Source organism: Lagopus muta, chromosome 14 (genome assembly GCF_023343835.1).
Source record: "Lagopus muta isolate bLagMut1 chromosome 14, bLagMut1 primary, whole genome shotgun sequence".
NCBI classification, from domain to species: Eukaryota; Metazoa; Chordata; class Aves; order Galliformes; family Phasianidae; genus Lagopus; species Lagopus muta.
The window spans coordinates 2532932-2560738 of record NC_064446.1 but is presented as its reverse complement, the minus strand read 5'-3'; the positions used below and the strand labels follow the sequence as shown (position 1 = coordinate 2560738).

The window sequence follows — 27807 nt, the reverse complement described above, 5'->3', positions numbered from 1 at the left end:
CTATATTCTTAAATATGGTTTAATACTCTTCTCCATTTCTGTACATCACAACACCAAGATATCACTGCTTGGGATCTCTCTGCAGAGGCTATATAGTATGCGAAGGCTAGGATTTTTCACCCCCGTTTAACGTGTTTGTATGTGTAAGTGTAATACATATCAGTATATATTGATATACACATCAATATATAATGCAATATATATCACTGAAGAGAACACATTGATTAAAGAAATACAAAAATTTGGCATCATTTCCAAACTTAAATAGTAAAAATAAAAACTACAAAAAGGAGCTGCATACCCTAAACGTATCATGTGAAACAACAAGCAGTATATTCAAAAATGTAAATTTACACCCAATTTTTCTGGTCTTGTCATGTCACATTAGACCCATTTACAATGGCAAAATCCAGAACATACCGCTGTGAAGGCCGCAGCTGTGCTCAAAGCTGGGTTTGTGCACACCTATGGCAGACCCAGACACCTTCCGAGAGAGATTCCAGCTTTGATGTGAAAACAACAGCAAAGCCATCTGCCGGGTTATAATCCAGGGTTACAAGTTATATTGCTCACAATGACAGTAATTTTGGACCTCAAAGAACAGTGTGGCAGAAGTTTAAGATGAGCTCCTCCTCCATTCAAGTGAAACAGGATTATTGGAAAAAAAAAAAAATAGGCAGGTATGCAACTACAGCAACAGAAGCTGCTTTTGACTGATGCATTCAGAGCGATCCCAGTGAAGAACAGAACTCCCAGGCACAAAGGTGTCACAGTGCCCATCAGAGAACCCAATAACCCCCAAAAGGAGCAAGACGTGATCATCTTGCACCACTAGCTTCATCTTCTGCCTGCAGGACCACCTGAAAAACCCTTCGCCATTCCTAACAGATCGAAACGCATCCTACATAGCAGGCATGACAAAAAAGCTTTTGAATCTTGATGCAACCAGAAGTTTTAACCCGCTAAGGGCGCGTTAGAGCTCAGCATCAGATTTACAGGACACTTGAGAGCCACAGCAGAGCTCCTTAGTGCTGGGAGATGGACGCCTTGGTGCTGATGAGCTTCAGCACAACCCACCAAGCGGCCCAAATCACCAGCACTAAGGCTTCAGCCAAGGACTCAGATTACTGATTATTTCAGGAAATCACCCGCTTCCATTAAAGAACTGTGGGTTCAATCAAATTCACATAATCAAGGAAACCTTACGCAGTCCTAAAGCAAAAAACAAACAAAAAAAAGACTGAGGAACAAAACAAAGTGTACCTTACTTCACTTAAATCATGTTTATTTTTGTCAACACTGAAAAAAAAAAATCTGAAGGCTGCACTGCTCAAATCCAATTAAGCCCAAAGACCTCAGCAGCATTTTCATTGCAATCAGTGAAGTGCATTTCCTAGTCTGTAAGAGCAGTGCTTCTGCAGATAGGCAAAAGCACGTTTGGCTGGTAAGCCTCCCCAAACCATCTGAATTTGCAAGCCACACCTCATAAAGCTAGCACAGGTAAGTGCTTTCTCATTCTTTTGAAGAGAACGAATGGCTCCAATTTCATTACATTTCTTCTTCTGCAGTCTAAGCTGAGAATGCCATGTAAATGGGTCACGTTGCTGCAAAATGCAGCAATTGATTTCTCCAATCAAAGTAAAAAGAAACAAACCAGTAGGATCTTACTTCTATTAATTTTTGAAGGAAGAGGTTTACAGCAGTTAATGCATCATGAAGGTTAAAAAAATCATTTTCATAAAATACAAGAGCAACCAATTTCACCATTGAGTAAAAGTAAAAATTGGGATTCTTTTTAAATTAGTCCAAAGTGGCATATAGGAACTTAGTAGCTTACTGCTGTACTGACACTATGACAAATCAAAGTGTAGGGTTTTGCTTTTTTATATCCAATGTTTGTGGATCAAGTTCTGGAAATGTTCCAATTCTAAGGCAGGGATCTGTTGTGTTTTCCACCATGAGTTTGCTCCTTGGGTTGGATGCTGGAGGGGCGAGGCACGTTTTGCCGGACCCAGGTCGACTACCTAGTAGTCATCAAGGTCAAAAAATTCATCGTCTCCTCCTTGGTATTCCATTCCCTGGAAGTCCACTCGGTACCGCAAGATACCTGGTAAAAACAACACACTTTAGCTTCTTCCAAATTCAAAGAGCTGGGACGGCGCTGGCAAGTTGACTCCCTCCCTGCACATCAAGGGTTTCTCACCTGAATTTGCAGAAGCTAACTTTGTGCTCGTATTGCAAGATGTGTTCAGGCTGCTGGCTGGCAGCAGACACTGCTGTGGTGAGAACCCACGAGTCACAGCTCAACACAACACACTGCCAAAGAAATACCTACCTGCCCAGCACAGACCAGCCTCCTTATGGCAAAGCTGGCCCGCTGCTAGGAGGACCACCAGAAATGGGTCATCTGCCCTAACACGACTGCTTTGACTAAGGATAGCAGTTATGTTCAGACAGCAGCTGATGTTGAAGCAACTTTTACAGTGGAGTGTCAGCTGAACTCAGTAGCTGTCTTCCTGGTCTCGTCTTAACCTCCACATCAAGCCAGGTCTCTGGGATGCTTTTATCTCTGGAAACATTTACCCTAGGTGAAATTTATTTGAACTGCAAGAACTGAAGCCTGGTAGCAAGCAGTATCCAACCATGCTAAGAGCCTGGATCTGACAAGACTAGGAAACTCCTACAATAATAAGCCCTCAAAAGGTTAGAAGTCTGCTGTTTCATACACAGCCAAACTCCTCAAAGTGTTTATTTCCTCCAAGTGCTGCTCTTCAATCCCTAGAAATCCTTCCTTGCTCATGTCTACTTTAGCTAGACAAAGCATTTGGCATATCAACAAATAAGCAACGGACAGTCTGGGGAGAACAAGGTGTGTGGCAGGTGTGTTTGTTCTGCTCTGTTACTGACTTCTGTCAGACTGAAGACTGTTTTCTACTTGCACCTCCAACAGACTACAAGCTAAGCTTGTTGGTGAGTTTAAGAGATGGACCAAATGACTGCAGAACTTTTGTTTCTCCACAGAGTTGGTCTAATAACACTTTCTCTTGCAAAGAAGCTTAAGGCAGGAGGGCAAAATACAGACAAGTTTTGAGAGACAAGTAACATATCCACCTGCTTCAAAAATGAGACTTGTGTTTGTCACACACCATTTCTACATAGTAGGGCATAGCATTCCACAAAGCAACTGTATGCTGCATACAGATGGAAGCAGTTCACAGCCCTTCTGAAATTGAGCAGCTGGAAAAAAGGAGAACCCAGCCCCTGTGCACTCTGAAGGACAAAACAATCTGAGGAACAGCCTGAAAGTGACAGCTGCCTAACATGCATCCCATTGGATGTGGAATTCATGCTGGAGATCCCTGCTGAACATAGGTTTCTTAAACCAGTGTAACGATCAGTAAAAGTTAAGACTCATCTGTTTAGTTCTCCGTTTGTGTTGGCACCAAATTATCAGATCACCCATCACAAAAAAACAAAACACCGCAACATTTTTCTTCTGCAGTTTACCTCCGATTCCTCCAAATCCTTTGACAAATTGGGATCCTTCCTGTGATTTGTCTGTAACAATTTCCAATGTTGCTCCAAATTTCTTGTAGTTGTTTGCAAACCACTCCAGAAGGGGCATACTTTCTATCAGTTCGTGTTCTTGGCCAGTCTGCGTAGACATTTGGGGAGCAAAAAATAAAAGAACATTACAGTCACTGCATGTTAACTGCCAATAACACTCATGTTGCAAATCTTTGCCTTCAACATCAGCGTCTTCAGAAGACACATTAGCCTTCGTGCTCTACAGGTCAGAGCAGCATGACATTTGCCATGGTCTCAGTGGTAGACGCCGCTGGCACAAGCACAAGACTCCTGGTGCTAAGAGATTAAATATTGACAGCTCTTGTTTTGGGCTTCCATACCACGGAAGTCAGTGAGGAAGTGTTTATTCTTCCACTCAACTGTCACCTCATGCTGCACTTAATTTTCACTGTTTCTTTAGACTTACTTTGTACCCAGCAAACAGTTTATTGGCATTCATCTAACCAGGCACTGTTTACTCTGGGAAATACTGGCCTATGCAAATACACAGGCAAAAAGCAGAGTGTTGCAAGTAGAAGGTCAAGTGATTATTGGCATAGAAACACTACATCACTTCAGATAATAATGTAAACCTTCTGCGCACAGAAGAAATTGGCAATTACCCCCACAGGGAGAAAAAGTGGCTGCAATGGCTGTGCTGACAGTCCTAATGCAAGACACAGATGACCACCATTTTTATAAGGGACAGACTTTTGCCCAGCTTGCACTACTATCAAACAATACAGACCCACCTTCTTGAGTTTTTCCAGCCTGTAAAGGCATGAAATGAATTGACATCAATGACAGATACATATTACAAATTTATCAAGCAGCAAATACTCCCTTACACTTAAATTCATTGTATCAGTTTATCATCTTTTCTTTTTTTAATTTATATTGAAGCAGTGAGCAAAGAGCAGGAAGTAATATCTGGGACCTCAGACCACACGACACACAGCAGCTACAAACTCCTTTGGTGCATGGGTTGATGGTGGTCAAAGACATTCTCTTGCCTGTCACCTAACCTAATTTATACAGCCTCAGAACTAGCAGGATGAAAGACTGGACAAACAAAGCAGAATCCAGCTGTTACATTGAAGCTGAACTTGAGGAGGCACAGGCTACCCTGCCCAGGTCTCCTCTGAGCACATGAAAGGTCATCATGCTTGCGACAAACCAAGTCAGACATTCAGTCTGGCTTCACCAGAGTAAAGCTACTACCTGCAAAGCTAAAATACCTCTTTGTCTGTGAAGTGGGACTTATCCTTCTCTTGCTCTGGTGTCAAATACAGGATCTTCTCCTCTGAGAAGGAAGAAAAAAAAATATTAGGTTAGATGAGACTATCAGAAGCAGGTTAAAGTCAGTGGGAGACCGGAAGAGTCATCACAACACAGAGAGCTGACACTGCCTTTCTTCCTAGCAGATGCTCTGTGGGAAGCTAAACAAGGCACATCAGAGTGTAGTGTCAAGAAACTGTACCACAGGGAAAAAAACCCACCCAATGACCACAAAAAAGCAGCACACCACAAATAAAGGCAAGGATCACGCCACACACATACGATTTCTGTATGATTGTTGTTTTTTTCTCAAATGGCCACAGAGCTCAAGTCAGACTCCCTTCTATGATGCACTGGTATCAGTGCACTTATACTTACATTAGTGAAGGACAGACAGTGGCAGTGTTATGACAAATTGTCACCCTAGCACTGCAATTCTTTACTCCATAGTGGAAGTTTGCTAATTTCAGACTTGTCCTATGGAACAGCAGGGAAGCTGCAAGTTAGAGGTGGGCCTCCACAACTTTCCCTTAACCCATTTCTTAAAACCTACTTGAGGATCTTCAATGGTGTGGTCTACCTAAGTAAGATGGCTTAGGTGTTAAACTCCTGTGCCACTGGAAGGTTCATGAGAAGCACCACCTACCCTCTGTGCCTTGGCAGTGCAGAACGTATCTCATTATATCCAGATTTTCATAAACTATCAGTATTTCTACTGCTCCCATCTCCAAAGCTTTTAGTGTATCTTCAACGCCAAAGCAGTACTTCCCCGTGTCCTGACTGATTTCATCAAAGTATCGTCCTGCAGCCAAGATACAAAGAAATAGATTGTCATGAACAAAGACACACCATGTGGACTTTTAACAATGCAAGAAGAAACTGAGAACTGCAGCACTGCTGTAGGAAAGCAAAGTGTGTGACAACTGATCAGAGCACGCAACTCAGAAGATTCATCACCAGTAAATTGGCTCTATCAAACCCTTCCCTGTCAGGAATCTTGATCCACCTGAAGGCTTAGCTTAGCTGAGGAACAATCAATTGGACTGATCCACCATCATCAGAATGGCTACTTAGCATCATTCTCTTCAGTGTGAAGTAGCTACTGTTACTACTGCTCCCTTACACTCTCAAATCAGCAGCATCTGTCTGCTGACGGTCAGACAAGGCATCATTTCTACTGCCATCTCAAAAACAAATCTTAATTCTTGCGCTGAAGATGCAAACAATCTGAGGAAACATTTCCTTCCCTCCCATCCCAATGTCACCAGAATGCCTGAAACCAAGGCAACTGCTGATGAAATGACAGACAGAAGGTCAGAGGAGCCCTGGTGGGGAAAACAGCAACAAAGCAAACTCTTCTTGAAGAGCCATTACGTTCTGCAGTATTTAAGAAGGTGTCTGGAGAACAGAAAGCATCACTGCAAGCTGTGCTCTTCTCAATTCAGGAAGCACACACACTCAACCAGGCCTAAAACAAGATCAGAGCATTCAGTGAAGCACATTTGGCTCAGGAAAATACTAAATATGTAGTCACATACCTATTAGTTTTTTCTCTTGAATGAACTTCACATTGGAGAGGACCTCAGTTGACAATTCGATTGCTTGATTGAATCCATTTTCTCCTCCGTAGGAAATGTCAACTAATTTGAGCACTTTGGATTGCAACCGCTAAGCAAGAAAAAAAGAGGAGACAAAAAGCATTAGACAGCTGTACCACAACAGAGCTACTTCATAACACCTCAAGAATAAATAGCTGGCAAGAGTCACATCACAAATTTGTTTTGTTCACTTGTAAGCAGACATTGTTCTGAGTCAGAGGGACCTCAGAAAGCTTTCAGAGTGAAAAGAGGGCAATCACTGATGACATCAAGGTTACTGTTTCTGGATGCACACCTTACGCCAGAGCTACTGTAACAGCACCACTTACAACTTCAAGCATTACTCAGAGAAGGCCACTCACCTGATCAAACATGTCAGATTGGCTCAATTCAGTTTTGAAGTCGGCCGACCCAGCTAGAACCAGACCAGCCACGTTCACCTTGTCACCAGAAATGAACAGCTGCACGGCCGTCTCTGCTACCTTCCTCACGTAGTTGTGCCGCTTCTCCATTCTCAAACGAGCGAAACGCAAGGCAGACTGACCTCCTCTACCTTTACAAGAGAGCAGATGTGAGGTAGCACTTTGGAAGACTTTCCATTTCAGGAAGGTTGTTAGTACATGGTCCCCACTGGGCCTTGAGTAAGTGAAGCCAAGGGCAGACGCAGCAAATGGAGTTATTTATTCACAGAAAGATTTCTCTCCATGCATCTCACAGCAGGTTTGTTTATTTATAAGTACAGATTGCAACTCTGTGGAGATGTTGCACATCTGCACACTCTGTATCCTGTACCTTCAGCAAAGCTACTTCCACTGCCTCACACACCGTCCTTGCTGACACATGATTACCCAGTGTTCTCTGCTACAGAAACATGTCCTTCTCTGCAGCTGTAGGGTAGGACAATAAGCCAACAGGAGCTAACAGACAATTCACTACATTCATCAGTGGCTTAGTGCAATACAGCATAACATAATGGAACTAGAGTTGTGCTTGCTCCACTACGCCTCTGTGCTTCCTGCAAGGAACAGGTCTGTGCTTTTCACTGTTGCTTGAGACCCCAAATCAAGTAAACGGCCAGATGCATCAAGAAATAACAAGTACCCCTTCAAGGAGATCAGCTGCACATTACTGTGATTCATTAATTTTGACAGAAGGCTCAGACTAGAGGCTTTGCTGTCAAATTTCAAGGGAGCAAAAACTGAGTTCAGCTGTACACATCCAGGCTAAGTTCCCCGCTCCTACCTTCACACCCCCTCTCAACACACTGGTATTCAGCTGTGAGCAGTTTAGAGATAAACAAGCACATTACCATGCTTCTTTGGAAGATCCACAGTGAATTTGTGCAGGACTTCTCTTGTGTTTCCTTGAAGAGTTCCAAAGAGTGCACCACTACCATCTATTACAATAAAGCCAAACTTGCTATCATCAGAAAGCAGCGCTGTAAGAGCCTGGAACAGAGAAGTGTTTTCACCATGAGGAACTGGTTTGCCCTGGATCCTGGTTCAAAATGACTGCCAGGCACAACATACCTCAGTACACTTCAGTTCAATACACAATTCTTAAGATTTTTACAAGTCAATCAGACAAAGGGTGGCAGGTTCAGAAGCTGGGACTACTCCAGGTCACACCTCAAATGATGAAAGATATGGAAAGAAACTAATGCTTAAGCTCAATAACTATTTTCACAGCGTTACCAGCTCATCATATGTTGTCACATTTAAGTGTACCAGTAAAACCTTCACGAGTGGCACTGGAAAAGCTCTGGGTTAAAGGAATTGTACCTCCACAAGGCTGCATCACTTCTCCAGCTGGCGAAAGTGGAAGAGTAATTCTCCTGGCATTCCAGCCAGGAAAGCCAAGCCTGCTTAGTGAGCTGATTGGGCTATTAGTCAGCTCAGTTTTATACTACAAAGCACCAAGAAAGCTCAACTTCCAGCCATCACAAGTACTGTTCTGCTGCACCTGTTGACTTACAGGAGTCCCGAAGACAGAACAGTGAGCTATCTAAAGAAGATATGACAAATTCAGCCTTCCAAAGCAAAATTCATTTAACAGCAGCAATAACTGCCTTGTGAATAACTAGCTATAGAGTCATAACTTCCTTTTGCTGAAAAAACAGTTATGGAGCAAGTTTCTTCTCTTTATGGAGGGGAACCAAATTCATCCTGTAAGGTCATTCACACTGACAATTGCACTGTATGAAGGCTTCCAAGCTCCTACTGTCCGATTTCTTGCTCAGCCCTCATTCTGCTGGTGTGACACATCTGTGGTTACCTCAACCCTTTTTTCAGTGCAATCTGTCACCTGCTGTTCCCTCTCAAGGCAGCCCAAACTGGTAGGCGCAGCACACAAATGATTCTATTTGTCCAATAAGAACAGAATAACAGTCCTGATGTTATATCTAACGCTGGCAGAAATACATTAGTCAGATGGAGAATTTGGAGAGGCCCCCATTGTTTTGTCACCAATTTAACAGTGAAAGAGTGAAGGTGATTTACTCCACTGGATCCCTAAGTGTCTGCATGCCTGCCAGCCTGATTACTGGGCTGAGCAGCAGGAATAAAAACCAGTCATCTTTATCCAAAATCCACACAACCAAGTCTACGGGTTTCAGGCTTAAAAGAAACAGACACTAAGGTTTAATGGAATCTTCTGGCCAAAGTAAATATTCTGTATTAATTCCTCAGCAGAGGGATGAATGAGATGAGGAAGTGGCATATTACATTGCAATCTATTTAACTGGGACAGAGCCAAGCAAATCGTGTGACTGGAATGAATGCTCCAGCCAAGATATCAAAATAAGTCAATGTAAATCCTAGCCTTCAGAAACACATTAGGATTCATATCCCTCTTGGGAAGTTACTTCAGTTTCACACAGGCAATAACATGTCTAGAGAAAATCTTATCAGATACCCTTGCCAGACAGCAAATGACTACGATTCTGATGTTCTTGATTTCCTCTTAAAGTATCCAGTGATCAGCAATTCCCCCAACTTCCTCTTCATTAGTCCTGTCAGCAATTCCACTACCCAACCTACCAAGGACAAAAAAGGAATTCATGCCTTTGTTCTGTTCCTTCAGCCTGGGAAGCGTCCTTTTTCCACTTCAGCCTAATGCTGAAGATCAGGCCCTTTTTTCCACTCCTTGACATGTCCTCACTTCCCCCCATCATCTGTCTGTGTGTCCTGGCAGATACCCTGTCTCGAGTTCCAGCCACACATCAAGAACCAGTAGGTTAAAAGCATGGCTCAACAACCAAACCCAACAATCACAGACAAATCTGAATTGCAATGTTAACATCATCTCACCTCACTGCTGGAGGCAGCGTGCAGTATGCTTTCACAGCTAAATTTGACTCTGCAGTGCAGACAATACCAAGTAAAAATAAGCACACACTCAAATAAGACACAGGAGAGCAAAGAGCCACCACAGAAAGGTGCTGTTAGTAATCACGTCATCAGTAGTATCAATTACCAAAAATTCCTCTCAAGTTATTGGCACTCTCCTGCTGAGCAGTGCTACACACCAGCAAGAGTATTAACAGCTGCCTCCTGGGAACAGCCCGTTGGGCAGCAGCTCCTTTTCTGTATTGAATCAGTGCCCTGAAGCAGGAGCTGCAGCCAAGACCAAATTAATCCCTCTCCTGATAGGGCAGAGGCAGCCTATCACCATCTACCCACTGCCAACAACTGCAGGGACAAATATCTCCCCTGGCTTTCTGCCCCTGACTCTCGTTTACCCCTTGGTTTCAGACATCTATGGACACATGGGCTCAAGCTGAATTTGCAAGAGCTGTACCCTGTTGCCACACCTCATAGGTCAAAGGTGTATCACACATTATTTGTGGTGAACATTATGGACACGAAGTACTGTCACCTACTGAAGACTTTCAGACTGCCACTGCTAGAGCCAAAACAGACACAGACACAAACTGACCTCATGCAGTTAAAGCTACAAGAATCCACATTAATTTAAACATGCCTCAAACCATTCATTTCACTAAGATAAGTAGATGCTGGATGAAAATAATCCCTCCTCGCCCCTGATGCACATGCAGGTTTCTTCATCGGGGGTCTCAGGTAACACATCCATTATCAAGACTGGCAGCACTGAAGCTATCTTGGCATTACTGTATGGCCTGGCTTGGAATAAGATCTATGGGCCTCTAAGGTTAAGAAAAAAAAAGACTGCTTCCAATTACAGTGAAGAGCTAATGTCTGCGGGTTACACAAACTCAGCAGCTGCTTGCTGGGCCATAAAAATCTATAAAAAAAGCTATAGCAGGAGGTGGACTCGGCTCTTCAACTCCTTTCAGCAAATATCACACATTTCTGCATATTAGCCAGTCACAAGACATTCAGTGCCTTCAGCAGCAGGACATCTTAATTAAAGCCAGCTGTTCTACAAACCATGGACTCATGCACACCAAGAATTGTTTCAAAGAATCTGGCAAAGCACGTCTTGACTACTGCAAAACCAGTGGACAATAAAAGTCCTCTTACCTCCGTGTGGAATTTGTTATCACACAAATACAACGACGTATTGATTGGTTTGAAAGGTTCAAAGTCGATGTTGACTTTCTTCTCTTTTCCTTCTTCTGTCACAATTGTTCCACAGTAAACAACCAGACCATTTGGAGGTACTACAAAGTATATAACGCAATTTTAGATCGCGATGAATGAGCGCAAGACATAACCAATAAAAACTATCAGGCATTGAGACTTAAGCCAGAATTGAATGTGAAGGTCCCAAGGTTTTTTTACCTACCATTTCCCCCACTGTATTCCCTCCCAGATCTCCACAAGCTGATTTAGTGCACCTATACTGAACAACTGAGAGCAGTAACCAGATGGCAACCTTATCCAACACTGAAGAGAAGACTCAGAGCAAAGCTTTAGGAACATGTACCTTATGTTAAACCCAGAAGCCTGCAAGCTCATAAAAGCCAAAGAAAGAATGAATGCCCCCATAAAGCTTTCACAGCACCCAGACAGCAATTTCAAGACTGACCACTTCAGTGAAGGCCGTTTGCCAGTGTAAGGACAGGACTGGTGACCCCTCTTCCAGCACTTGTTTCTGCCCAGTGGAAAGTCACTAGTTCAGTGCAAATCAATTACAGTAGAACAGCTCTTAGGGCTGACCAGGTTTATGTGAGTCAGCACCGCTTGGGACCAAACCATGAGCCCACTTATCAAAAACAAGGACCCTCCTACTACTCACTTCCAAGGGCTACCCCTAAAGCAATCACCCAAAATATCTGGAATACCAAAGCAAAACAGCAGCACAGGCTAATAGAACTGATTAGCAGAATTCTGCTTATGCATACAGGAACTTAAGAGAGCTTCCACGTGGGGGAAGTTTGCCAGCAGCCACAGATGCTAAAGTTACCTTTGTTATAGAGTTTGAGTCTTTGCTGTACAGATGTAATGGCTCCCAGTACTGAAAGGCGATTCACTCGGGATTTAATGTTGGAGGCAGTGCCGAACTCATCCGCTAACATTTTTGCCACTCGTGATATCTGGTCTTTGGGGGGAATGATCAATGATATCATGCTGGTACCATTGCTGAAAAAGGAAAAAGACGACTTGTGAGCAGCCACCAAAGTACCATTGTGTATTCATACCACATTCCATGCCAGCAGTCATCTCCTCCCTGCTCCCGTGGTTTCCCCAGTCTCAAAGGATGCTTCAATGCACTGCAAACAGGATAGTTCATCTTCTGCTGGACAACGGTGAGAGAGAAAAGAAAATATAACAGGCTGTTCAAAAGATTTGCCTCCATAACCAAGAATCTGTGTTAGCCACTTATGGTCAAAGTCCTCCAGAAGGTTTAACCTGGCATACTACTTGGGGAGAACAGAACGTAACTCCAGCTGAGGACTGCTTGCAGTTATTTAAAACAATGCAGCCACATACTTTAAGGACATTTTTAAGCCCATTCCATTTGTTCTCAGACAGCTGGAGCACTAACCAGTCCAAGAGTTGCTTTAACACATTGTTCTCCTCAGATTAACACAAAAAAACTGAACTGGAAGGTCATTTTGTCGCAGCCGTTCTTTGCTACTTCCCTGCTAGCACTGTGCCTCCTAGGGAAGCCCTCTGCTTTAAATAAAAGCGTACTTAAGTACAGCACTGCTGGCTCAGAAGCACCAGCCCCAGGCACACAGTCAGGAGATAAGACCCCACAAATCACAGAGCTGGCTTAAGCTAAATGAAAAAAAGACTGATATTCGTTTTTCCAACAGCTCTGGGACAGAACCTGCAGAGGTTTTATTTCCAAAAGCAACACTGTGGTTCAATTCCATCCAAAGCCAAAAAGAAAATGAGGGACATTCCTGTCTGTCTTCCAGTATGTGTCTCCCATTTGCCACTGAAGTATCCCAGATGTCTGAAGTGCTGCTTCTGCACCATCTCAAATTTAACCCAGGCTTCATCCTTCACGTTTAGACTAATGTCATCAAAATCAAATGCCTCACCATGTCATGTAGCCTTCTCAAGAGCAAAAGCTGCACTCCTATCTGAACCAGATCACCAACTAAATGCTTTTCAGCCATGAAAAAAAGAAAAAAAGAAAACAACCTTTTGCTCTTATGGATTTTTTTAAACATTAGCACAAGATGCTGCGATGCTCTAACAGTCTTTGCCTGAAGTGTTCAGGCTACAGAGGCAGCAGGGAAGCACTTCAGGAAGCCTCACTTCATTAGCCTCTTTACAGAAGTCGTACAGCTCTCCTGAAGATCTTCAATTCAGGCCAAGTTGAATCTGATGCTGGTAGGTCAAATAAGTCTCTGACCTTAAAGACAACTAATTGGGTTTAATATCCAAGATCCTCATACACACTAATCAAGAAAGTTGTAAAGAGCCACTCACAAGCATTATTCCCAGAAGGAGCTCTGTGCCTGCCTGACAGCTATCGCAGACTTCCAGGTCATGCCAGCCAAGAATACTGCATGTACCACTCAATTACAGCAGCTCGCTCCCTGGTGAATGGCTCACGCTTTGGGGACATGTAATGGCTTCCCTCTCCCAGCAGGCTCCTTTGAGTGAGGCCTATCAGAAGGAAAGTGGCTCTTCCCAACGTTTCTCAAAGTAACACTCCTGAAGCGAGCTCACAGTTCGTTTCTTCCTCTGAAAGCAGAGATTCACTGCTTCCCAGAGATGAGGGAGCTCAGCAGAGCAATCCTAGCTGGCTGTGTGACCTGGGGGCGTTCCTGGCAGCATGAGACACAGGACCAACGTGCCCCTTGGCTCTCCTGATAGGAACAGACCGCAGTGCAACCTTTCCTCTGCACAAGGAACCACACTGGGAACAAGCAGACAGCAAGGTGCAGGAGCCTGGTGGAAATAGCAAGAAGGCCTTGTGCCTTCTACCTTGAGGAGGAGTTTTAGACAACGTGTTCGCTCTCATTTATGCTTTGCACAGTAATCCATGTGATGCAACCCATCGCTACACTCCAGCACAGATTTATAGCCAAAAGCACCTTCCATCACCAACTTGAAGCACAGTTCTCAGGTTTGACATGCCTTCATCACTATTTACTCAGCCAAAGTGATTCCAGGCAGTGACTGCTGCAGTGCCCAGCAGGACAGCGGGTGCTCAGCTCCCAGCGCTGCCACACACATCCCCACACCCTGAGGGGCAGCCCCAGCTGGCACACACCACTGCTGAGCACAGCCAGCCCACCCAGCTCATTCAGCAGCCAGCTAGCCTGCTGTAACAGCAGCCCACTGCTGCCTGTTCATCTCCCTCTTCTTCACATGAGGGCATGGTTGAGGTCTGATCCCTAATTGAGAGCAGGTCCCTGCCAAACTGGACATCAGCTGAAGCAGATCTGCACACAGGTGGTGACAACGGCTGCAGAGCTGCCTCATGCAGCACAGAGACCACATTCACCTGCCACAGAAATGGCTTTCCTCCTCCAAAGCTAGCTTGTACCAGCACGTGACCTTCCTGCAGAATGGCCAGGTCTGAAAACCTGCAGCTCCACCTATTAAAAGTGCCTCAGAGACAAAATGCAGCAAAGAAATTGTAAGAAAACAGCAGTTCAAAAATGCTTGGGGGATGGAAGTACTCTGCATCTCTGCATAGCGATACAGCCTCCGAGTTTCCTATTGGTCTTCGCAGCCAGTGCCTCAGCAAGACGACAGGTTACTTCTGTACCTCCCATGCCTCATCCTCCTCCACAGCTGCTGAAGGAGTTTGAGCACATTTACCTCCAGGAACACTGTATGGAAATCGTGCTGGTAAAGCCTCTGTGAACAGCACTCTCTGAAACCAACGGGTTTTGCTACTCAGGAGCACACGGGTCATTTGTGCCTTGCAGGCTGCTGCCAACTGCGATTCCTGCAGCAAGCACAGCGCCAGGCAGAACTTCATTACTGGGCTGTTAGAGTGAACAATTAAATAATCAATCTGGATTAAGGGAAGCACTCGCTCACAGCTAGGGATCAAACATGTAGCGAGCCGAGTTCTCCCCACATCAGCCCCACAGCTCTCCCCCAAGGAGGGACCCAGGGCATTGCCCATTACAATCTCCTCAGCACAGCCAGGAGGTTCTCCCCCACGGTTCCAGTGCACCCAAGACAAATTCTGCTCAATCAGCTGGAAGCTAATGCTTGCAGACTGAACTGCGCCAGGAAGTTTTAAGCAGCTACAGACAGTGGCTGTCTCTATTCCGGGCTCAGAGTGCCAGCACAGCAGCCAAATAGCTGCCACTGCAACGTAAGGATGTGCACCAAGATCCAAAATGCTGAGATGTTTGCTTTGCAAGAAACTGGCATCCTCGTCTGCAGGACAGCACAAAATGTGCCACTGCTCATAGAACTACAGAGGAGAAAACAATTGGAAGCAATGAGGGCACCTGCAAAGAAACTGGGCGGGTGGGGGCAATTAAGTGCCAACCTCTGGAAAAGTGGAAACACTTCACTGCTGGGTGCTATGGTTACTAAACACACCATGCCAGCCCTGCCAGTAATTGGCAATTAGCTCAGATTTAGTGTGGCCTGGAGATACTGGGTACCTCCAGCACAGATCCGGGCTCTGAATTTACTCCTACCACCCGGAGAACCTCCAACTTCACTCCTAAAACCCACCAGAGCTGTGTGGGAGAGGGAGCTACAAACACCAGCATTTCATCACAGCGAGCGGCAGTGTGTGCAGCGTGAATAAATTCTGGCCTTGTACAGAGCTTAGGGGACAGGTTCTGCTGGTGCTCCTGCAAATGGGCACCTCAGCCTCCAGAAGGTTTTTACTGCAAGATCTTCCTGCGCTTCCTAAAAAAGGCACTGTCCCACAGGTCTCACTGTGCCTTATGACAGCTGTGGGATACAGCTCTAAGCAGGACACGTTGGGCTCTTCAGAAGCAAAGAGGGGACTTGAGACAGCGCTTCACCCAGCTGGACAGCCATACTGAGACCTCAGCCAAAACAGGCATCAGGAGTGGCGCTCTGTGTCTGCACTTCTCAGTTTAACATGAAGAAACCACCCTGACAGAACACGAGTGCACACAGCACGCAGTGCATTACATTTGAAACAAACTGCCAAAGACACCCCATGGATAGGTGCTGTTACAGCTGAGCCTCCTGCTCTGGGCAGCCATCTCCATCTGCAGGAGTTCAGTTTTCCTGCTCACAACAAACAGCTGAGCAGGCCCCCAGACCTCCAGTTGACAGCAGAGACAGGCCCAGTGGCTTCCCAAAGATCTCCCACAGCGTTACCTCAAGGAAATGGCCACTGGAAGGCCACATGTCATGTGAAGCACCAACGCAGCAGCACCAACTGCTGTCCCCTCCTCTCCTCCCGAGGTGCAGTTGGCCTCCTGGGACATGGGACAGCACTCATGTAACAGCCGTGCAGTATAAATAGCAGCTCCTGGCCCATCCTGGGGCATCAGAGACTTGACCAACAACAGCTGAGCCGTGCTTCTTCCACAATGAAGCAGTTTACACTAATAGCGCACTGCGTAACATGGAGACAGGGAGGTCAGCCATTCTCTGTGACTCAAGATGAGCCTATTTTCACATCGCAGCAGCTTACAAGTGCCTTGCTTTTCTTGGAAACCAAGGGTGCAGCACAAGGCCTACACGCAACCACCAGAGCCCAGCAGGAGTGCGAAGCAGCTTTCAGATAATCTGCCCTTACCCACAGGATACAGCTAGGAGGCTTACTGTAACTGCTGCCACATGATGCTTCAAGTGCTGTTACCTTCCCAAGGTCTCCTGTCTCCAGCCCAGAGGACAACAGATTACTGGGTAGCTCATGCTGCATGCACAGCCAGAACTACAAATGGACCCCTTCCATCAGCAGCACATCCACGGCCAGCTGCAAGATGAGTGCCAGAAATACCCACGTAAACCCAGGTAGAGCTTACGGCATCCAGGCACACAGCACAGGTCCAAGAGCATTACTTCCATTGGCCTACGACTCCGCAGTGAAGGGCCATGTTGACAGAGCACAGTCCCAGGCAAGCAGCAATGTAAAAGAACAGCTGAGGACTTTTTTGGATCCTGTATCTGAGCAGAGATGTTGAATGAAAGGCTATAAAAAGCAAGTGTCCTTTGGTACAAGCAAGTATGAAATTGCTGGTTTGGACTCACTCACAGAACACAGGCCACTAGACACTCCCTATTCATGTAAGTCTGGGTATAACAGCACTGACCTTGCCTAAGGGAAGTTCTATGAGTACGCTCTCACAGCTCATGAATTATGGCTGGGAAGTGCATAAACAGGTCTTAGATGTGCCCTTTAAAGACTTTGTCTTTCAACAACACAGTCTCCTTCAAATAGGAAGTGGCATAAGTTCACTTGAGATGCCAAACCCACACAGATGACCGCAGATACAAAAGCGATGCAGCTTTTCCTAGAAATCCTGTGAGCCTATGAAGAAAGAGCCAGGCACCCCTTTAGTGCTTCAGAGCCAGTCATCTGGAAGCTCACCCAATGCCTGAACTGCCTGTGCTTCAGAACAGCGGTCCAAAGCTTCGATACTAACACAGGCAACACACTGCAATCTAATTGCTGCTTGGGATGCAACAGCTTTGCGAGATGTTTCTACCAGAAACAAAGGGAATCCCACTCTGTTCACAAGATGGTCTCAAAGCATAGCTCAGATGCACAGATATCTATACACAGCCCACACCACCACTTAGTGGACAGTGGGAATTACCATTACTCCCTTTAGCTTAAGGTAAAGAAGAGCTGAAAGCCATGCTGTGGACAGCACTTTTCATTGCAGCACTTCAGTAAGAACATCACAGCCCCCACCTCAAAGGCACTGTATTTCACCACTGCATACACCACCATTCTGGATAACCTACCAAAAGGCAACACTAGCCCAAAGTGACCCTCAGAGGTTCCCAGGTCTATTAAAGAAGGACACAAAGACCCAAAAGCAATAAATTCTCAAGCAAACGTATGTCGGGGAGGATCTCCCTTGACCTGGTATCATCTCAGAAGCAGAGAAAAAGCAGGAGGAGGAGAACAGGCACAAGGAGAAGGACCATGGAGCTGGGAGACCAAGCCATTCTTTCCTCAAGAATACTTTTCAGCATAAGCTTTAGCTGGAGAAAGGGAAGCCCCTCAAGTCCAGGAAGCCAACTGGTTAATTCCCCAGTCATCTTTGGAGTGCCACCTCTGCCCTAGACAGACACCACTTAGCAGCACAGCACAAGGCCGTGCAGTTATTGCTACCTCAGTCCACACAGCACCAAGGTCTCATGCCGTAACCTTGATCCAGAGCTCTAGACAGGAATCTTCTATCCCATCTGCCAGAAGGTCCCATGTTACAGGAAGATGATATACAAAGCGTTCTGCGTAACCAGAAACAGCTTCAAGGCAGGCATTAATAAGAGTGCCCCGAGGAGATATTCTGTCCTCTTACCCTAACCCACTGACCCTCTCAAAGCGGAAGTGAGGAAAAGCTCCCAGGTGCCACATGAGCTGAGTGCAGGCTATGGAGCTCAGCACCGTGCCGGCACCCACCCTGGACACAGAAAGTGAGCCCGCCTTCCTCGGCACACCGCTGCTCCAGAGCAGAGGAGAACTTCCCACAGGGAGGCAGCAGATGGCTGCTGCTGCCCCAGAGCAGAGGCAAGGCTACAAGCACATCTCAAGGGTTGGTAAGGTTGTGCGGTCCCCCCAGCAGCCGCTGGACTGCTGCCAGCACCTGCCTGCTGAGCTCAGTGCGCACCGCTCCCCAGGGACAGAAGGGCAGCCACAGAAGAACTGGGTCACTGACTTCTTCCCCACACAGCAGAGGACTTGGCCAGGTATCGCTTGTCTGAAGGCAGTAGGTAACTGAGTCCTTGCCCACTGGCCCAGCGCACACCGCTGTTAGAGCTCAGCATAAGCAGCACCCTGCCTCAGAGCTGGTGACCTCCTGCTTCAAAATCTTCCCTTCCTCAGCTGGAAGCGGCTCCTGCACTGGGGCCTCTGCTCTGGCAGCAGTGTGGGTCCCATATCGGTCCTGGGGCTCCAGGAGGGAACCCAGCCTTCACCCCACATCGTTGGGGCACGTTGGATCAGCACCAGTGGAAACTGAGCGCCCCATGGGGAAGGTGAATCAATGCCACACTGAAATCCCTGGATCAAAGGCAACACATGACAAAAAGATAATTGCACAGCCACGTTTTGAATAGGCCTTACTGGCTGCATCTGACCTAATGCAGAAAGCCTGGACTTCCAATTACTGGTAAGTGGAACAGACATTTCTGCACTTCAGACACTTGTGACTCACTGGCAGGCTTGGTTTTGCCACAGCTCCCCTGCTCTCCCTCCTCACTCTCCAATTATTAATGCTCCAAGTTTTAAAGACTTGTTGCATTATGCTAATGGGCCAGTTGGGTACAAGATGTACACTGAGGGACTGAAGCACAAATCCAGATTTGCTCGTTAAGATGTTAATGCCTCAGAGCTGCATGGGAATATGGAGCCAACAGGGGAAAAAAGAACCGTTGCCACAAAGCCAAAAAAGACTGTCTTCTTTCGAGGTGCTCATTCCCACCTCCTACCACGTCATTTCTCTTCAGCAGTCAGGGTCTCATTCATTAGCTCTCTGTGAATGATGATCTGTGCATGAATCATGCTGTTCAGCAATGATTCACGTGGTTATAAAGGCGGGTATCAGGCTACCAAACTACCAAAGGCTATAAAACACCAACTGCAGTTTGTCTGGCACGTAACAATTCTCCCAGAGCAGGTAATTTTCTGCCACCTGCTAGAATGTATTCTCAAAACAGCACTTAGTTGTTGCTATAATCCAAAAGGAACAGGTAGAGCAGGCAGGTGAGAAAGCCCAGGAAGTGTTTTACAACAATGACACACAGGCAGGGCGTCAGCAGCCCTTCTGCCATGGGGGCTGTCCTCCTGTCTGGCACAGACCACCCATCATTAACACTCTGCTCCAGACACTCCCAAATGCAAGCTCTGAAGGGACCCTGCCTTCCTCCTGAGCCCCATCAGCCCTGCTCGCACAGAGTGCTTACACAGCTTGTCCCCAGCGCATGGCAGACCTCAGCAGGCAGCCACCATGAGCAAGATGACAACCTGCCACACAGCCCTGTTATCCCCCTGCCATGGGCTATTTCCACACCAGCCTCTGCAAACGCTTCCTCCTTGCACTATCAAGAGCAAGAAGCAGTCTTAATATTCTAACTTTCCTCTCTAACAGAAACATGCCCTTCTTTGGAAAAGAGCCTGAAGACAACCAGACCGAGAAAGCACTTTTTCAAGGAAGCACTTTTTCAAGGAAGCACTTCAGCTCAGATATGAACTTAAATCATAACCTCTTCCCTAAACACTTCACACTTTAACGCTAGCTCATAAAGCCCAAGCAGCTATCAGCAAAGATAAACCCTGCGTGCCACACCGCCTACCCAGTCCTTTCCTCACATACCCCTCTCACATTCCCCGCCCAAGTGAAAGCTGCTGGAAACACCTGCACACCACAGCAGCTTGCTGTGCAGAGATCTCCAGGGCTATTCGATAGCAGGCACCAACCTGACACATCAGCACTGCAGCTCAGCCAACGCAGCACAAGTTGGAAAGCCAAGGAGTACCCTGCACAGTGCTGCCCCTCGCAGGCCCCCAGCTGAGCCAGGCCAAGGTCTCTGCAATACTCCACGTCCTAAGGTGAAAGCTTTAGCTCTGCAGAAATAGATTCAGTATCAAGAGTTAAACTGTCTCCCAGAACACAAACCCTGGCACAACCACAATGACAAATGGATCCCCACTGAGATGGGAGGGGAAGTGGTTCACTGCCATCCTGGGAGCAGGGGAGGGAGTCTCTGAGCCCACACATCTCTGGTAGCGTGGCCAGAAACGAGTCTTAGCAATGCAAGATCAAGATAAATCCTCCACCCGGTGCATGGCATCATTTAAGGACTAGACAGCCACGCTGGTGCCATCATGCATGGTACTGCCACAGCTGGGCACAATGGTACTGGTACAGCAGGAACCATTACATCACCTGCAGTATCATGCAGGAGAGCAACTCACAATGAAGTTAGAACCAACTGTTCTAGCACATTCAACAACTGTTCCAGCACACACAACAGAGCTGCCCAGTACCTGCTATTGGCAGAATGTGCTCCCCACAGTCAAGTGCTACAAACACTACCAGAACTGACTGAATATTTGCACTGCTTAACTCAGGAGAGAAACACAGCTCACCAGTGTGGAGCAATACAACTCTGGCAGCCCCAAGCTTCCCCAGAGCTTATTCCAAAGAAATCAGGAGCAATGCAAACCTGGCTATTCTCTGACTGCATCACAGCAGCATTTACAGCTCCAGCATCCTGTCACAACTCTGTGGGCTTTGAGGTCACCTCTGGCAAGGCCCACTGTGCTAACAGCAGAATAGACCACAGCTTGTCCCGCTCTCCAGTCACTGGGTTATCTCAACAGGTCTCAGCCCTGCCAACCTGCCTGGTCACGGAAGCGACACCAGCACAAGCTGCAAAGATGCACAGCCCACCACCCACCTCCACCCGAGCAGATTCCCATCACTGTTGCTCATGGCTAGGGAGCAGGAGCAGTCCAAAGCCAATTCCAAAGGTGGGCCCTTCCACCAGGACCAGCAAGGCTCCAGATGGACTGATGGAAAGCCCAGCTGCTACCGCAGCTTTCTGCAGCACGCACTCTGCAAGCTACAGGTCAGCTTGCAGAATGAGTATACATTTCATTTTGCAGGAATTCCTGTACATTTTCACACCTCTCTTTACTGGTTGCTTTTTATTTGCCTCCCATTTGGTTTCTCCCATAAAGCAGATGGAAGTTTCAACTCGACAAAATCCAAACCCTAGTGAGAAACAGCCTCATTTCACTTCCCCATGGCTCCAGAGACACCACGATTGCCCTCTTCTCTTGCTGTTTCTCCGTCCTCCTGCTTTCATGCACTCCTTTCAGTCATAACTGGAATAAATTACTTGTTCGGGCCTCATTTTTGTGTTTGCCCAGAAAGCCTGCATATGTCCTGTTAGTTCACCTTCCAAAACACTCAGTTTGGAGACACATTCTGATCCCCAACCTCCACCTACTGTTTGTCAGCCACAGTTGTGCTGGCAGGCAGAGCTGCCAAGAACACCTTTCTGCTCTGTTCTGCCTCCCGTTTCAGCAGAGCAGGGTGGCAAGCAAAGGGTCCTGTCTTTAAGCTCAGTGCAGGAGAGGTGTCTCATGCGAGCAGGTTCCTGAAGGTTTTACCATTATAACACAGCCTTACAATTTGCAGCAGCACCCACTGTGCTCTTATTCCAGGTCAGAAAACCCATCTGCCCAGCAGAGAACTGTTTGCAGGAATAGAGCCCTTGTTACTAAGACTTGGAGAAGTTTTTCAAACACTATTCAAGTGTGACATCTCAGGCCTAAGCCTGCAAGGAGACTGCTAGTTGTTGCTGATACTTGATTCTGCCAAGCATTTACAGCTTACATGAGCAGAAAAATTGAACTCAGTCCTGCTAACCATTCTGAACCATGGAAGAACAAAGAGCGATTGTCAGTTTAATACTGACACTGGAAAACTGCATGAAGCAATAACAGAAAAGCCCTGAGACACGGGATAAGGAAAATCACAGTGGCTAATACCACTCCTGCTCAAGCTGCTGCAACATCCAAGTGCAGAGACAGCTGCAGCTACCGGGGGGGGGGGGGGGGGGGGGGGCACAGTCTTTCATAGCGACTGTGTGTTACACAAACCAACTGTGGACTGCTGACTGCTCAGAAAGCAGAATGCTTTTGTAAGGGAGAAGCTGAGATGCTTGATGAGAATCTGAGCGGCTCAAGCTACCAGAGAGAAGGGCTAAACTTCTCACAAGGCCTTTCACTCTCATCTCCTCCTGGCTGGAACACGGCCTGAAGCACAGAACTCAGGCCCCACCTGCCCTCTCTCACACACATTCTGCAGACACCAGCTACTCCCTTTCCCTTATCACCATATCAGAAAGACCAATTAATTAACTCTGTACAGGGGCAGACAGCTTGCGGCTCCGCTTTAGAGGAACGTGCACAGACAAAACTAGATACCAAATGTACCTCCTGCTACTCCCTGCAAGCAGAGAGAGGGTTTGGGGGTAGGTTTGGAGGGGTGTTGGTTTTTGTGTTTTTGTCAGGCTCTTGCTAACCAGAGTTCATTGGTAACACCAGCTCTCCAGAGAAGAGCAAAGCTTGGAAAAAAATACATGACACTCTTGCTAGGATGCTACCTTAACATTCAAGCAGCAGCTTTCCCCTCACTGCCCTCCAGCTGATGAGCTCCTGGTAAAGCTGAAGCTCTAATCTTCTCGCCTCATTTTCTGGCCACACACTGCCACTTACCTCAATTATCCCAGGCATGATAAAAGCATTTCCTTGTTCTTGTGCTTCCTTAACATTCTGACAGAACTCCACAAATTTTATCAAGGCTTTATAGAAACGGCTGGAAAACAGCAGAAGTGCCCAGCTGCCACAACACAACCTGAATGCCCAGCTCCAGCTTCCTCTATTTCCCGTCCCTTTGATCCACTGCAGGAACAACCAGTGCAAGAAACTGGGACACAGCTGCTGGGTCACTATTAGGAGTACATGAGTAAGGGAAGGTGGAGGAACCAAGGAGTCCTGGCTTCCACATCATCCTACTTAAAGGCTTTGCCCCCTAACCCACCCCAGAACAGGTCTTCCTACTTGGCAGGAAGAGGAAGTGACTCTCCCAAAGGCAGGAAAAGCCTGTTTCGCTGGCTCACACCTCTTGTGCCAGTGAGCCTAATGCTTCTGGTAGGAGCTACAGCATCTCTTCCCCTTACTGGACCCAAAGAGAGGAGGATAATTTTAACTGGGACTCCGTGAAAGCAGAACATGCATTTACATGTAACCGGCATAATCCTGCTTACAGCAAGGACTGCTAGCATCAGCAGCCTTTGCCAGGTGCTTTAGCAGCTAGCACACATTACGTGAAGGAACAAGAGTAACACGACATCTAGCAGATATGCCAGACCAGAGGGCTCACCTCAAACCCCTACATGCATTTTACTGCACTTGTAGCATCTTGAACATGAAGAGGGAACACAGATGGGTGGGGGAGGACAGCTGGGCAGCTGCCCCAGACTCAGGGGGTCACCCACTCCAAAACGCTCCTCCTACCTCACCTTTTCCTGGAGTTCTCAGTTCTAACCTTGGCCTCTTCAACATCCACCTATTCCCAACGATGAGCAAACCAAGAGCTGCTGTTCAATGCAGACATGCTTTTGCATGCAGTTAGAATTAGAAAGATAGCCCTTCCCAGACACAGCCCAGTCTCCCTCAGCACTATACCGGGACCAGAAGGGTCTTCACGAGCTGCAACAGATGCCTGTAGCTGCCTGAGCCCTTCCACCTGCATGGCAAGAGCTGTCCTCAGGCTCCCTTGCTCACTGGGATGCCCCTGCCAGCACAACACATGCTGTCAGCAATGCATGAGGGCACAGCTGAGTGATCAGCTCAGGCAGCCAAAGGCAACTCTGGAGGAGACAAGGACAGCACCAGCTCCACATTCTCTTCTCCCACACCGCAACCCTTACATGGCTACATCACAAGTCAGATTAAAAATACAAACTAATGGAGATCTGGCTCAGGTTCTCCTCCCCTTTCCCTCTTCTCTGGGTTAGCTTCCAGCTGAATGGTTCCCCAGCCCACTCCACCAGCACCAAGAATTGGGCATTTTAGCCTGGAGCTGCTCAAAGGGAGGCACCACTGGGAAGGGTGCCCTGAGCAGGATGGCAGCAGTGCCCCCATTGGCTTAACACCATTTCAGAGCAGCCTATAGAACTGCAGCCATAAGGGTAACTAAGGAATTGCCCTTCATTTTTACTTTACTGAAGCACATACCTTTCTCGCTTTTTTACAGCTCTGATGCCTACAGTTCCTGCAATAACGGAAGTCTAAGCAATTCCTGACCCATACATGGAGCCACTGCCCACTGCCCCACACAGACAGGCCCATGCCCTCTCTGACACAGGGCACACCGCAGGAACAGCCAGCACTTTTTACTTCTAAGGATTGAACGGCATTAAAGTGCAACGCCAACTTCTGGGCGGGCACAGCCCTCACACTTAGCGCTCCCAGCCTTTCGGAGAAGCTTACTTTGGGGGAAAAGGAGCAAAGGACTTCCACGAGGAAAAAGAAGGGGGAGCGAAAAGACCGGCAAAGCGCGGACGAGAGGAGAGGTCCAACAAAGGGTGCTGCCTGCCCGCCCGCCCCGCGGGGCCCTTCCGCCGCGCCCGGGCCCAGCTCTCCCGGCGTCGGCGGCAGCACAGGGCAGCCGTGGTGCGGGGCCTCTCCTCCCTCCCTCCGCTCGGCCACCTGCCGGCAGCGCCGCCGGGGCCGGAGGACACGTTGAGGCCCGGTGAGGCCCGGCTCCCCGCGGAACGCCGCCCGCTCCCCGCCCCACGCGCTCCCGGTACAGCCGTTCCCCCTCGCCCCACGGTTACTCTCGGCCACGGCCACGCCGCCCGGCAGCGGAGCTGAAGACCGAGCCCCGCCTCCCACCGCCCCCCGGACCCCGCCGCTCACCCGCGGGCCGCCTCCAGGCTCTTGATGAGCTTCTTGATCTTCCAGATCTCCACGTTGCGGTCGGCAGCGCTGGGATCGTCCGCCATCTTCTCCCTCCTCCTCCTCCTCCTCCTCCTCCTCCTCCTCCTGCGGCTGCGGCGGCCTGCAGCGGCGCGGCGGCACACACGCACAGCGGTTAGCCCCGGCTCGGCCCCGCCCGGCCCCGCCGCCCCGCCCGGCCCAGGCCCCGCCGCGCCCTCACCTCAGGCCCGCTCCCCCCCGGCGGCGCGCGGCTGGCGGCGGCGCTGACGTCGGACACCGGTTGCTCGCGCTCCCCCTCGCCGCGCTGCATGTGTTGCAATCGGCTCACATGGGGCCTGTGACATCACTTCCGGGGGACCGGGGCGGGGGGCGCCAGCCCGCCCACCCCTCCCGCGCGGGAGCGGGGCGCCTCGCTATTGGCCGACGGGCCGCGCGGAGGGTTATGGGACGCGTAGTTCGCGGCCCTTCCCGGCGAGGCGGGGCGTGCTCGGCGGCGGTCTCGCGAGAACAGTGGGGTCGGCCGCGGGCGCTCTTAAAGGGGCCGCGCCGGGCGGGAGCGGCGTGGCATGGCCCGGGGCGCCCCGGATCCGTGCAGGCGGCGGCGGCGGCCGTCCGAGGCGGGGCCATAGGGAAGGCGCCGCGTTAACCCTCGGAAGGGAGGAGCGGAGCGCGCCGTGCAGCCGCGTGCCGGGTCGGAAGGGAGCACCGCGTCCTAGCCGGCTCCAGCGGGAGCGACCAGCCGATGTGCGAGCAGCGCTCCGAGATTCGTCCGGTTCCGGGCCGCGCACAGCGCCCTACCGGCAGAACCTTTCCCTGCAGCACCCCGCCGATCCCACAGCGCTGAGCGCTGCCGTCCCCCGGGTTGCGGGGAGCAAAGGATGCCCAGCACAGACTGCCCAGCCCCCAAAGAACCTGTAAAGCCTTTGTAATTACTGTCATGCACAGACCAACGGGCCACGCGGAGCTGCGGCACCGACACCGTGCACATCTGGGTGTGCTGACAGCACTGCGTGTGCAGCAAAGCCCTCAGTCCATGGGCTGCTGCAGTTCCTGCCTCCCTGGCAGCTGAGGAAGCGAAGAACAACACATTAAAAAATAAAGAATGTAAACGAGAGATGTGTTCAAACTGTGACAGGGAGAAGAATTCATTCAAGAAGGCCAGTTCTGCTTGATGATTCAGGAGCCTGGAGGCTGTGAGATGCTGATCTGCTGCCTTTGTCCTGGTGGCACCACGGGCCCAGAACTGAGGTAAGAGCTTATGAGCAGCGGGGTTATCATCACAGAATGGCCTGGGTTGAAAAGGACCATGATGATCACCCGGTTTCAACCCCCTGCTATGTGCTAACCAGCAGACCAGGCTGCCCAGAGCCACATCCAGCCTGGCCTTGAATACCTCTAGGGATGAGGCATCCACAGCCTCCTGATCCTGGGCTGTCCTGCCTTTGCATGAGGATTTTCACACACACAAGCTGGCACAGCACAGCCACCCTAGCCTGCCTCCCTCAAACCACAGCACACTGCAGCCTGGGCACGTAACACATCACCCCTCCTCTTCCCATGGCTGCACCAAGCCCCTTCCTCACCTTCTTTTAAGGCAAACTAAAATGCTCCAAGGTCCTTCTTACTTCACAGTCAGCTACTCACCACTCTTTAAAGTGGCAACAGGAGAAAAGCTTCACTGAGCTAGGTCAGTGTCTGTTTGAGAGTGGAAGCTGTTTCCAGGCTTTCTTGGACTGCTGGGAGATCAATGTCTGAAGTAGACAGTCTTGATCCCTAGCAGTCCACAGCTGAAAGGAAAAGGGAGGCTTACTTTGTCAGTACTTACAGCCTTCTCTAATTAGGAAACTGGGATGAAATGTTTTCCTCTTGCCTACGCATCTGAGCTGTCAGATAAAGGCAGCTACAAGTGGTGCTTTTTCTCTTTCCACAAGGTTGCACACACAGGGACAGAAAAGGGAGAAAGTGCAACAAAGGGAGGTGACAATGCAATGGGACAAGGGGACAGCATATCCAGGGGGAAACTTTGGTTGTGAGAAGCAGCAGTGGGCAACTGCTGTTTTCAGTCTACAGCCTGTTTCAGCAGACTGAGCCCAAGCACAGAGTGCCAGGACAACGTACCACAGATTACACAAGGACTTCCAGGCATCTCATGTGAGGGCAGCAGCAGTGCCTCACAGATGGGATGGACCCAAACCTCATACCAAGCACGTTCCTTCCATGCTCAAATCAAGCACAAATTCCAGAAACCCGCTGCTGGTATGGCTGGTCACTGCCCTTGCACAGAGGCTGTTGGGCAGATTGCAGACTTATTTTCCACCAAAGGCCAGGA

The 27807-nt window shown here is 48.5% G+C and overlaps 1 protein-coding gene across 1 annotated transcript; it reads right to left on the bottom strand.

Annotated features, from left to right (window-relative positions):
• On the bottom strand, nucleotides 1–25815 carry ETF1 (eukaryotic translation termination factor 1). Its single transcript, XM_048960626.1, has 11 exons — nucleotides 25699–25815; nucleotides 25458–25599; nucleotides 11832–12007; nucleotides 10946–11085; nucleotides 7753–7891; nucleotides 6806–6996; nucleotides 6384–6513; nucleotides 5492–5647; nucleotides 4806–4870; nucleotides 3508–3655; nucleotides 1–2107 (listed from the first exon to the last, which is right to left on the bottom strand). The coding sequence occupies exons 2-11, from the start codon at nucleotides 25541–25543 to the stop codon at nucleotides 2025–2027; spliced, it is 1314 nt and encodes a 437-aa protein (XP_048816583.1). The 5' UTR covers nucleotides 25544–25599; nucleotides 25699–25815; the 3' UTR covers nucleotides 1–2024.
• Between the last annotated feature and the right edge of the window lie 1992 nt (nucleotides 25816–27807).

Coding starts and splice junctions, on each gene's coding strand:
- ETF1 (XM_048960626.1), bottom strand. CDS start 25,543: ATGGCGGACGATCCCAGCGCTGCCGACCGCAACGTGGAGATCTGGAAG. Junction 12,008..25,457: donor AGCCTGGAGGCGGCCCGCGG/GTGAGCGGCGGG, acceptor TTCCTTTTTCAG/CAATGGTACCAGCATGATAT. Junction 2,108..3,507: donor AGGATTTGGAGGAATCGGAG/GTAAACTGCAGA, acceptor TGTTTTTACCAG/GTATCTTGCGGTACCGAGTG.